This window comes from Drosophila obscura, unplaced genomic scaffold, assembly GCF_018151105.1.
Source record: "Drosophila obscura isolate BZ-5 IFL unplaced genomic scaffold, ASM1815110v1 contig_9, whole genome shotgun sequence".
Classification (NCBI taxonomy): domain Eukaryota; kingdom Metazoa; phylum Arthropoda; class Insecta; order Diptera; family Drosophilidae; genus Drosophila; species Drosophila obscura.
Window position 1 is genome coordinate 5,425,051 of NW_024542883.1, and position 13,588 is coordinate 5,438,638.

At 36.0% G+C, this 13,588-nt stretch overlaps 1 protein-coding gene across 1 annotated transcript; it reads right to left on the reverse strand.

Moving 5' to 3' along the window:
- Nucleotides 1–7,965: 7,965 nt before the first annotated feature.
- Nucleotides 7,966–8,523, reverse strand: LOC111073799 (male-specific sperm protein Mst84Db). Its single transcript, XM_022366308.2, has 2 exons — nt 8,319–8,523; nt 7,966–8,257 (listed from the first exon to the last, which is right to left on the reverse strand). Exon 2 carries the CDS (start codon nt 8,252–8,254, stop codon nt 8,102–8,104), a length of 153 nt encoding a protein of 50 aa, XP_022222000.1. The 5' UTR covers nt 8,255–8,257; nt 8,319–8,523; the 3' UTR covers nt 7,966–8,101.
- Nucleotides 8,524–13,588: the final 5,065 nt, after the last annotated feature.

Below are 13,588 nucleotides of genomic sequence, written 5' to 3' on the forward strand. Positions count from 1 at the left end.
GATGCAACCGGTTTGACCGTTTTCCGTGTGAGGCTGCGTCAGTTAAATCGGTTTGCAAGCCGAACGAGTCAAAAGAGCAAAGCGCCATTTTAAACTTAGGAACGATTTTCGGTTCGAACCAAACCCAGATTTAGCATCTGAAACCACAAATAACTTCAATCCGATATATAGCGGCACATACAGAAGCTTCTCAGAATGTACGCAGGAATATTTCGATTTCATTCCCACAATCACTAGAAAAATTAAATATTCAGAGAATTATTCAGGTTCTTATATTACAACATTTTATGGTCATCATGTTTTTGTACAGTTACACCATACATATTTTCACATTTTGTGGTTTTTTTTTTGTGGCATTTTATTCTGTTGCATTTGATGCAAATTTCCCAGCGCCACAGGCGGACTCTCAATCCAATTTCATTTTTCGCCAGCAAAAGGAAATGTTGCAACAGACCAGAAGCTGTGACATGAAACACTCTGTTGTGGAGAATCGCTTTAAATCTTAGCATTTTTGTTTTGAAATAATTTCCATTTTAAAAGAAATTAATTGCGGATTATAACTATTTTGATTATTGGATTAAACTGGGGTAACAAAACTTTTCCTGGTGGCAAATCTTTTGTGACTTTTGCCTTTCCGGTCTGCTGCTTTGGCAAACGAAACATGTAAACCATACCCATGGTTGGGCAAAGACAATAGAGCGACACCATTAACCCTTGTAAAGCAAAACGTCAACAGTTGCTAATGTAACTGCTATATATGTGGGTTGGGTTTGGCCAATTGCTATCAAAACGAGCGAGACTGATTCGCTACCAGGCGAATTCCCAAGCACAACAGCAAGTACAAGCAATATCAAATCCAGACGAGAACAGCAAGCAGAGCAGCAAGAGAGAGAGAGAAAGAGGCCGAGAGGGTTTCGGTCCAGCCCCCGACGTGTAAATGTTGTGGAAAGAGACCAGACGACGAACGACGCGAACAAATTCATTGTCTTTTTCCACCTATTTGCGGCTGAGGTCCCACTGTGCGACGCTTAAATTCCATTTCTTCACTTATTAAACTTAGTTATACTTAAAAATAAAACAAAACCCCCCACATATATATATTTGAAGAAACCAAAACTGTATCACATCGACAGAGAAATTTCAGTTTTGACACATTCTTTTTTAAAATTCAAGTACTTAATGTATGTAAATTCGCCAAGTGAGGGCAATATACAAAGTAAAAGAAGAAAAGATACAAATTCATCATGCAAATATTACTATTAAGATACAAATGAGATCAGACCTAAAAATATTACATCTTGCCAAATCATTTAAACTTTATGATACATACACAAACCCTCCAAATTCGAAATCAAATCCCATATGGTCCCTCTTTAATTTATGTATTATTTTCCCGACAAATGAAAATCCAATCTCTTTAGTTTTCCGCATTGAACAGTCACTTACAAATGTATTGACACCTATTTATTTCTTTCACTATTTTTTTACATCCATATTTTACGACAATCTATATGGGGTTTCCGAAAAAATATTCAATTGCGATGCAAGAAATGCTCAAAGCTGTCAATCATTGTCACGGATTTTTATTTGTTCCGTGCGACATTCAGCGAATGAATGATTGCTCAGCAGGTAGAATGTTTGTTGTTACAATAGATATAAATAATGAAGGGAACTAACTTTTATTTCCTGAGTAAGAGCGGCAGTTTCGTAAGAGAAAATAAAAAATAATACAAAAAATATATGTAATTTTGCCACCGGCGAAAATCCAGTCTAGTCTCTGTCGTTTATCAATTTTATGTACCACCAAAGGAAAACGTGTGAAAAATAAACAACATAGCGTTCAGGGATACACAAAAGTCAAGCGAAATAATTTAGTGCAGGGGTTTTCGGGGGTATTTTTCCCAGATAAATAAAGCGATGACAATTGTAAAATATTTATTAAAAACCCAAAAACTCATATGGAGAACGCTTTTAGTTTTACGTTAGTATGGCCTAACTTTTGTATCTTTGTGACCCCATGGGGATATGATAGCGAATCCATGCAATTGAGTGATGGACATTTGATGGAAGGGCCGCATCACGTACACAATGGATGGGTCAAAATATAAATATATCTGAACCCCTTCAGGTCAACCAATGTGACATTTTAGAGGATTTATTTGGTAAATGGCCCTTTGATTACGTTTAATGGCATGGAATGACACAGGCTTTCAACGCAAATACCACAAATTGTTAAATGATAAGTTACCAAAGAGCAGAAAAGAATCAATATATGGTGCACAATTAAACAGCAAAACTACGTAATATTTGTAGATATTTCAGCCTCTGGAGCAGGCAGAGCACCAGTTGCTCATGCTGCAGGCCTTATTATAATATGTTCAGGCCGTCGAGTGTGCCCTCTGCAGTTGATAGTCACAAATTTAAAAAAATTGAATTTATAACCATTTCAATTTAATTACTTATCCAATAGCTATCAAATTTTCCATCACATTTGGCGTCTTTGCGAGTAATTAACTTTCTTTTTTACCTACATGACTAACAAATTTCGGGAACCTTCATCAAGGGCTGCTTCTGTGGTAGCCAAAAAGATGTGCTATCTTTTCGTTCTACCTCCCAGAGGCGCCATTACGGTTTTTTCCTATCATATATGCACATATATACCTGGTATGCAGCTTGAACGCTCTGTGCAGTTGTCACACAAAAAGTTTATAGAATTTAATATGACGTGGGTGACTTGTGAAATTAATCCTTAAATTGAGCAGTGAAAAAAGACTTGGATATCTTAGACATGTAGAAAGTGCATATGAATATGAATTTATACCTCACTCCACTCAATTTTCATGTCACAATTGCTCTAGCGATTAATTTTTGTTTTGGCAGAGAACTGAACGCATGTCCAACATTTACATGAGGCATTTACACTTATCCACATGATATTGGGTGACGCCTGTTTGTGGTTATGTGCCCCACATTCGGGTTAACGTGGCGTATGAATAATTTAATGTTTTGGTTTTTAGTATTCTCGTTTTTTGGCTGCCGTTAGATGAATTTTATTCACACAGCGTCCTCCTGCTGCTGAACCAAAACAGTAGTAGCTCCCCCCAATCAGTGCTCGGCATGGCCCTATCTATTGTGGGTAGGAAAAGATTCTGCCACAGCTTCGATTTGAATTGGAAGTGAAAACCTTTTGGTTAAAGGTAAATTTTCTCCGTTCAATGCTCTGCTTTCGAATTCATTTTCCATTTCCCAATTGACAAGCATTTGTAAGGCAGGGAACGGAAACTGCGTTTGTTGGCCGTCAAAAGGAAGCAGTAAATCGAATCGAATTTCAGGATAAATGTAAGCATGCATGTGAAAGCATAATAAATAATAGAGCATAATTGATATGTTTGATTGCAGATCAATTTGCATTCACTGGAAAACCTATGTCTGTATTGGCTGCCACAGAAAGGCGAGTCCTGGCCACACGATTGCGATGATGAGCCGGGACTCTCCTATTCCCCCAGGTGACAGCTAATGTCTGTGAATTGTGAGCTGTGAAGTGGCACTCTCCACTTGCCCCACTTAATGGCGCACCCAAAGCATTCCTTTGGACATTTCATATCGCTTACTCAACGGTCTCTCTGGAAAATCTAAGGAATATGGTCTCGTCTATGGTTCTTTAACAAACTAGCATTAGTGGAACCTTTTACCTTATCATTGGATGTATTTTTGTTGGCTTCTTGTCCCTTAACAGACTGCGAGATAAACTCTAAATATCATAAACTTGTGAAAAATATATCCCAGCAGATGCGACACATGTCAGTCGGAAAAAGAACCCTTCAGGAAAGGGCCAAACTTTCTAATTGCAACAATGAAACTGAGTACTGAATGTCAAACACATATTTCTTCAGCTATTTCACTTGCAACTATTTGCTAAATTATATTTATCGTAGTTTGTCTTGTTAGGTGTAAAAAAATGAATACGAAATAGTTCTCATTAAAAAAGTAAGAGTAATCGAAGGTATAGAATGATTTGAATTACTGTCAAAAGCTAATTTACTTGTTAATGTATGCTGAATGATTAAGTAACTTATATCATCAACCTATATGTCCCTTTGTGAAATGCTGCCACTGGCATATGTTTTATACAATTCACTGTAATTGAAAACTATTTGCTATATGTGTAATTTCTTTTTACAATAAGCTGCTCATTAAAATTTATCCTGCTTTCCTACATTCTTTACAATCAAGTCAAAACAAAAACACTTCCTTTGCATTTTATTCAAAAAAAAGAGCCGCTCATTTTTCCAATAAATGATATAAAATGTTTTTATTGACTTGAAATGATTTTCCGGAAGCTTGGTTGAAGACAGGATGTCATAAAAATTTACTGTTTCCTGCTTATTGGAATGAGTAACTTAAATAATAAAAATACAAATTAACCTTTCTATAGCCATACAAATAGAATAATCTCTTTCATATAAAATGCGCAGTTCCATTCCAAAAAGAGTAAATAGTAAGTATTTTTAATGTAATGATATTTACCTTAAAGTGTTTACTATCTTCATCAGCTGCAGGGCAGCTTAATTCCTTCGTTCCTATATACTTTCGTTAGAATTCTTTTACACAATGCGACAGCTCCTGAGAGATTGGAAAAGTTTTGCTTTTTTATTATTATTTTTTCCTTCTTTCGTCCTCAACCAAAAATGAAAACCTGTAAAATGTCTTTTAGTGGTCAAAATTTTTAGTAGTTTCACCCACCTTCTTCCCTTTTTGACTCGTTCAAGTGCCTGTTAGCTTAGATTCAATTGGAAAATTTGTTTTAAAATAATCTCATTTCATATCGGAACAATACAGCACAATCATCTATGAACTTACCATCCAACACCATAACTCACTACGTTTAGCCAAGGGTAATAACTTATCGTTGAATCATATGTCCGTGGAGTAATGTTTTGATTAGACGGCCAACAACAGTCGACAGCACAGACATGTCAAGTGCCGTCCTCTTGCCCTGGCCACATATACAAACAAACCACATACATCATACAGAATATTGTCAAACAGACACTTACAAATTTGCGGCTAACAAAACACTGTCCAACTCTCATCCTGTCTCGCACTAATTGATTTAATTTATGTGAGTGGTCACGAAACTCAATAGATGCGCAATTTGAGTGCCTATAAGGGGATATAATATACAAATACAATACAATAGAAATATATTTTTGACCTCTATGTCAGAGAAGCCTGACGTTAAGTGTTGGTGCACTAAGTACATCTGATTTTTTTGTAACTAAAAAATTAAAAAACAGATTTCCGGAATAGCTCCGCAATACAATAGTGCTTTCAGTATTATGGTTGCAGAAACAAAAGTTTTGACTTAAATTAATATTGAATCTGCTAAATAGAATCTAAAATGTCGTTTAAATGATTAAACTCTCTGGCAAAGAATCCTTCATTCAAACCACTTGGCGCTAATATGCATTGACTAAACGTGAAAAAGTTTTGGGTTTGTTGAGTAGTCGCTTTCATTACACTGCATCTAAGTTTTCATCGCATGATGTTTTAGCCGGCACTTAATTAAAGCAGCAGCAAAGTGAGAGCGATGAGGCAGCCAAAAGTGTTATTCCATTTTTGACAATAGAAAATTTTAAGCAGTACTTGTCGAAAAAACTGGAGACCTTATCTTTGGAGATGTGGCTGTCGCCATTATAAGGCAGCGGTAATTTAATTTTCCATTCACACACACACACACACACACACACACACTGACGTATACAATTTAGTGCCTGCCACATAAGTGGTCCTTCTCACCACCTAGTTGCGCTCTGAGGGCAATGAAAATGGCAAGTGGCAAGGCTAGTCAAGGTCTCGCAGGAAGGCTGCTGCATGTCTGTCAGAGTCATTGTCAGCTGGTTTTTCAAGGCTTTCATGCTCTTACACACATCCAACTAAGGATAGATGGGGGAGTGGCGACACATTTGAGTAGTCAACACAGTTATGCACTTAGTCAAGAGTAGGTTTTTGCTCATCATTATACCCGTACTCAAAAAAGAGTTAAGGGGTATATTAGATTTGTGGTAAAAGTGGATGTGTGTAACGCAGAGAAGGAAACGTTTCCGACCCCATAAAGTATATATATTCTTGATCAGCATCAATAGCCGAGTCGATAGAGCCATGTCTGTCTGTCCGTCTGTCCGTCTGTCTTTGTCCGTCTTGAGCGCCTGGATCTCAGAGACTATAAGAGCTAGAGGCAACCAAATTTGGTTTCCACACTCATGTGATATCACACTGCTACAAGTGTATTTCAAAATTTCGCCCCGCCCCCTTCCTCCCACACAAATGACGCAAGTCTGTGGCAGGCACAATTTTAAAGATACGATAAAACGCAGTATCGTAGAGAATGACCATATCTACCAGATTGCCGAATCTGAATCAGATCGGATCATAATTATAGCCAGAATGAAGAAATTAATTTTCAGTTGCTTCCCCTGCCACCCCCGCAAACGACAACGCAACTCATTTTCCTTCTCGCTCGCACACTCTGCCGCGTTCAGTGCGCGAGCAACCCCTAGCGGAGGAGATGTAGAATCTAAATGGAACATGTACAATCTACATGTTAGATGTAGAATATACATTGTATATGTAGATGTAGATAGCAGATGTAGCCAAAATTCTAAAAAATCATAAGCTCAAAAATGTATATACTGACTGAGTACGGGTATAAGTAGAGTCGTGTCCCCAGAAACGACTCACACGTTCCTTCTCGTTTTCAATTAAAAATTTGACGATACATGCCTTAACTTTGGCCTAGTTTACGGTAGTCGGTCCACTTTTGATTACCTTTTTAATGTTTAATGGATATTTCTAATACAATAATAACTAAAAATTATTTTAAATAATATTATTAAATTTCTGTTTCTGTTCTTCAATCTTTGAAATTATCAAACATAAAATGTACCGCAATTGAAAAATGTTGAAAAAAAACCCCCAAAAAGATTAATATTTAATTTGAAAGCTTGAAATTTCCCGGGCGGTAAACGGAAACAACAATGAGCTTAAGTCCAATAAAACTTTTCAGAATGTCATACATCATTACAAACAGATGTAAGATATTTAAGTAATGTGTAAGAGCCTTCAGAGAAATTCCCATATGTGTATACTAGGCTCGGCCAAAAAACTTGTTTTTCGAAATTCAAGCGGGACACCCCCTTTTTTTGTTACCTTGGATTTAATAGTAATTAACATGTTTTCATTTTTATTTTTTTTTTTATTTTTTAGAGGTTGCTACCGAATTTAAAAAAAAAAATTTTTAATCAAGAAAATTTAAAAAAAATGTTTGCTGAATTAGTTGGATAAATGGTGAAATCTATTGCATATATATAAATACCATTCATATCGTCATTAATCAGTTATTGGCAGTAAATGACCTGCACAAGTTTTTGCGAACTAGTTATCTAAATATATCAACCTCAGCTAAACTTCTTGATTTTCACTAATCGTTAATTTTTTAACAGTAACTATAAAAATAAAATAAAAACACTTCGTTATCAATATGAAATAGTTTCTAAGTTTCAATATTATTTGAAAAAACCGACGAATTCAATTTTTTTTAATGTATATTTACCAAAAAAAGTGTATTTTCTTTTCGTGGTAGCAACCCCTAAACATTAAACTAAAAATTTCAAAAAAATTCTATAATTTTATTGAATAACAAAGAACAGAACGGGCGGTGTCCCCTTAAAAAAAAAAAAAAATTTGGGCCAGCTTAGTGTATACATTCTGGTAAGTGAAAAGGCAAAGCCAGTTCAGCCTCAATACATATAGATGTGAAAAGGACTTAATTAAAAAAATGATTATTCTGGGAATTCAGAATACTAGACCCATCTGATCTGATCAATCATAGCCCGAAGAGCAAATGAAAATCTAGCAATTTCAGCATAGGAGTAGAGACACATAAAAATGTACAAAATATGATCGTTTTTGTGTTAGATTTTATTTATTTTTTTGTTCTACATTATTATTTTGTTAATTGTGGTCAGCAATCTGGAGGACTATCCGTTGCGCGGACTGACCCCATACCAATAACTCCTCATCCTAGTCGGCCTTCACTGCGCTAGCAACAGCGAGGGTAGCAGGGACAGAAGGTGCACTGCAAGAAGGCCGGAGTGCAGGGTGAACAGCAGAGCTCCACGCAACATGGCGTACAATAGGGACCGCCACAGGGTGGGCCACAGTTCGGGCAGCACGAAGCTGGTCCACAACACATGTTCTGAAAAATAAATCAATTCTTTAGCAGGAACTATCTATCATTATGGACTGATTAAACTTACGATTGCTTAGGGGGTTTCCGTCTAAAAAGCCAAATGAAGAACAACGAGAATTTTGTTTGCTAATTTTCTTCGGTTGGGATTGCTAGCCTAATCTTAGCTTAATTACAGAACGGTAAACCCAGAACACAACAAACAAAATAAAAATGTAAATTTGTTTCTACATTAATAATTTTTGTATGTGTTAACACGTTGAATTTGAAACTACGAATGAAAAATGCTCATCGAAAGCCAATGACAGATGCTAAAATATTGTTTTTAGGATTACTAGATTTTTTTTCGGTTCTCGGAGACTCTAAAACACCAGTACGGGCATAGCAATCTGTTTTTTCGCCGTATGAAACGGTGGTTATTAGCATAGGAACTGGAATAAAAAGGAAGATTGCTTTACATTCCTTCCCCTTCCTTCCATTGAGTAATTTAATTTCTGATTAAAGTCAATGTCTTCAAACTAATTTTATGTTTTACAGCTGATTTTTGGCCAGAAAAATAATTTACTGCTAGTTTGCCCAAAACATGAAATGTATCGGTCAATGTAGTTCATGCAACGCACAAGGGGATGCATTTTCAACCATTAGCATTTTGATACCCGTACTCAAAAAAGAGTTAAGGGGTATATTAGATTTGTGGTAAAAGTGGATGTGTGTAACGCAGAGAAGGAAACGTTTCCGACCCCATAAAGTATATATATTCTTGGTCAGCATCAATAGCCGAGTCGATAGAGCCATGTCTGTCTGTCCGTCTTGCTTGACGCCTGGATCTCAGAGACTATAAGAGCTAGAGAAACTTAATTTTCAGATGTATAATATAAATGTTACATCTATAATCTACATGTTAGATGTAAAATATACATTGTAGATGTAGATGTGGATAGCAGATGTAGCAAAAAAATGTAAAATGTAAAATTTTTGTTTAAATTCTAATATTCTAAAAAATCGTATGCTCAAAAATGTATATACTGACTGAGTACGGGTATAAGTAGAGTCCCGTCCCCAGAAGCGACTCACACGTTCCTTCTCGTTTTTATTATTACTAATACAAAACAATTTAAAATATTAATTAATACTTGTTTTTTTTCTCATTTTTTATTTACTTTGAAAGCCCCTAAGCATTAAAACACTCTCATTGTTCTTATTTTTTCATATTTTGCAAGATTTTTTCGATGCTGTTGCTGTTGTTGGTATTTTGAGTTCCGTCAGAGGATGTCTTGAGAAGCTTTTCAGAGTAGCCTCTGGTGCAGTCTCTATATTCCGGATTAGTTATCCCTCGTTCGTCATGCAGAATAGCAGAATCACTGTATGGCAACTTCTCGCTGCTCGACTCCACATGAGCTGGGGAAATGGGTTGGAAACCGTCTGACTTTGGGATCACGGACACAGTTGTTTCACATTTCTGCATCATTACCATCAGCAGCCAGTCGACGGCTATAATGTACACAGCAGGACGCAGGGTGTAGCACATACGCTCCGCTGTCAGCGGCAATGAAAAGAGTCTAAGTGTGTCAATGTTCAGTCTCTGGAGTGATAAGCAGATAAGACACTTGGCTATGACGCGGTCACAATGATAACATCTTTTTTAAAAGATTTTGTTGAAATACTTTCTCTTGTAGTAAACTATTATGGCCGCATAAATCGTGGAAAAGAGAATAAAGGCCACACAGCAGGCAAAGACGGCTTTGAAATTTATTTAAATTCACACCCGCCAACGGTAAACCAAAATTTAATAAATATAATATGGTGTTTATTTGGGATTGGGTGGCGTGCCCCCGGGGGGCGGGGCATTTAGCCCATATCTAGGAAGTTTCAACAACGAATTACGATTAATTGACAATATTTAACCAAACAAGACTCACATTAAGTTCTTTTTAACTTATTACTCAATTTAAAAACTCAATCAGAAGTCTGAAGAGTGCCCAAAGATAATAACGATGATGGGGATCTTTGACTGTATTAAACTCATCTTTGATTGAAATTTCGTTCAGCAGATGGCCCTTTATCAGCTCTTTCATGGTACAGCATACGCATTTCATTAAATATTAATGTCCGAGTATGCAATAAATAAATATGAACAAAAGCGAACGCATTAACGACTTACAATTGAGTTGGCGGAGACAGAAATGAAAAAGATTATTCACATTGCTTTCTGATTCAATAAATTATGGCAAAAGCATTGCATTTCTCTTTGGACTTGAACGTTTCATATTGGAATTGTAAAGAGAGAGCAAAAGGAACTCATTCTGGCAGAAAGAAAGGAAATTTTTAATTAACTGAAGAAATTTAAGAAATGGTTGCTAATACCTATATATTTTGTTCTATCAAACTCTCACATCCGACCAATTGTCCTGTATCCTCTTGAAAAGTTGCAAACTGCCAATTGTCTAAGTCAGGACAACAAAGATGCCAGGAGGTCCAGGCAGACTTTGACTTGAGTTAGAGTTTGCTAAAAAGAATCACAAATAGTTCTCAGCTACATCTCAGAAACATTAGTAAATTGAATCTCTTTTTATATTATTTAGTTAACTTCACATATAACTATATTATATTATATTGATTTGCCAATTTAAAACTAAAAGAAAAATCAACATCATTTTGTAGGTTTAAACCAAAAATGGTATTTTTATGGTGACTTAATGAATTGAATTTTAAATGAACTTTAATGAATTTATCTTTATCATAAGCCGTTTTAAAGTTTTTAAGTTTATGACAAATGGCTAAAATCTGCACATTCAATCAGAAGTGAAGCGCATCATGCCAGGCGTATGAGCAATGTAATCAGAATTTTGCCGTGCAGTAAACTAATTCGCATTTTATATCTGATGGTGTCAATAAGTTAGCTGTTTCCAGTGGTGGTAACGGCTGTGGTACGGCTGCCGGCTTCTTTTTCAATGCGGTTAATGGATACCTGCTCTATCTGCGCTGTTCCTCCGACTGTTTTAATTTTAGCAGTTTACTTTTCGATGCTGTGCTAAACTTTCCAGCAGTTCCAATTTTCTTCTACACAGCTTCTGGGGTTTGTCTGAACTTTTAAATTGTCTCTCCTTCTTCGTTTCATTTTTTGCAGAATGTTTCTGTGTCTTTGTTAAGTAAAAATACCGTCAATTAGTTTAATTTTTATCCTAAATGTTTTCTTTACTTTTTTTTTGACTCTCCTTTCACTCTGTCTTACTCTTAATTCCGTCCATTGACAGCCCATATTGATTTGGGGTCCAATTTTCTTGCAGCTGTCAATGGCTTTGTTTCATTTCACTTTTTTATTCGTTGTAATCGTTTTAAATAGTCATCAAACAAAAAAGCTGTTGAGTTTGTTTCCGGTATGGGGTTTATTGGTTGCACTCTGGCCTCAGATTTTCATAGTTTTTAGATTCCCCATATGTCACTTAACTACATTTTTAGTTAAAGAGCAATATGATATAAATTTAGTCACTTTTTTCAGCTTACCATAAAATTGCAACCGATTGTGTGGCATGGACAGAAAATTATTCCCAAACTTTTGGCCTTTTTTTCAACTTAAACTTGACTTTAAAAATATATCCCTACATATTTTGTACATGCTCCTTGAAAATACATTATAATTTAATATAACATATAAGCATAGTATCCAGCACCGCGGAATCTAAAAATTCCTGTCAAACTTCAAGATGTAGGCAAAAACTGTGCGCAGAACAAAAAAGAGAGATGCAAATTATTCTTTTTTGTTGTGCAGCAATATATGCCGCCACCAACACAATCACTTGATCGTCAGAGTTCATTTTTTTTCCTTTTTTAATTGCAGTTGAATTCCACAATTGGCTTTGTTTACAAAATACAGTTGATTCATCAACACTGTTTTATCAATGTTCCAAACCCTCACGGAATAACTAGTAAATTCCTGGCAGGAATTTTCCGCGGGGCTGGAGACAGGCCTATACTATATATGTAATACAGTTTTTTTTCGACTTTTCCTGACTTTTCAAAGTCAAAATTTCAAAAAATACCTCACAAAAATAATCAATTTTGCATGTGAAAAATAAAAAGAAAAATGAAAATAAAAATGGAAAACTTGAAATTAGAGGAATCGGCCAAATTCAATTTCCAGTCCCATTTGTTCTTTGTCTCTAGATTTGTGGTAAAAGTGGATGTGTGTAACGCAGAGAAGGAAATGTTTCCGACCACATAAAGTATATATATTCTTGATCAGCATCAAAAGCCGAGTCGATAGAGCCTGTCCGTCTGTCCGTCTGTCCGTCCGTCTGTTCGTCTGACCGTCTGTCCATCTGTCCGTCTTGTTTGACGCCTGGATCTCAATGACTATAAGACCTAGGGCAACCAAATTTGGTTTCCAGACTCATGTGATATCACACTGCTACAAGTGTACTTCAAAATTTCACCCCGCCCCCTTCCGCCCACACAAAGGACGAAAATCTGTGACAGGCACATTTTTAAAGATACGATAAAACGTTGTATCGTAGAGATTGCCCATATTTACCAGATTGCTGAATTTGAATCAGATCGGATCAAATTAAATCCAAAATGAAGAAATTAATTTTTAGTTGCTTCCCCCACCTTCTCCAGCAAGGGACCCGCTACTCATTCTCTTTCTCGCTCACACACTCTGCCTCGTTATGAACGCGAGCGCCCTCTAGCGGAGGGATATAGAATATAATAGATGCAGAATATACATTGTAGATGTAGATAAAAAATGTAGCAAATGTAGTATAGTGTAGATTTTTTTTTTAATTCTAAAATTCTAAAAAATTATAAACTCAAAAATGTATATACTGACTGAGTACGGGTATAAGTAGATTCCCGTCCCCAGAAGCGACTCAGACGTTCCTTCTCGTTTTAGTTTTAGTTGTCCGCATTGAACTGTCATATAAAAACGTATTGATCCTATTAATTTCTTGCACTGATTTTTTACATCCTTGTTTTACGACCATTTATATGGGGCTTCCCAAAACAATATTCAATTGTCAATCATTGTCACGGATTTTTATTTTTTGTGTGCGACGTATGAATTATTGCTTAGCAGGTAGAATATTTGTTGGTACCGTATATATAAATAATGAATTCAACTAACTTTTACTTCCAGAGTTAGTGCACTCTAATAAAACATCCGTTTCGTAGGATTCAAAGAAATAATACAAAAATATATGTACTTTGGCAACCGGCGAAAATCCACTCTATTCTCTTTCGCCTATCAATTTTATGTGCCACCAAAGGAAAACTAAACAATTGGCTTGGCTCAACAGCCCAGAGTTCACGGATACACAAAAGTCAAGCGAAATAATTTGGTCA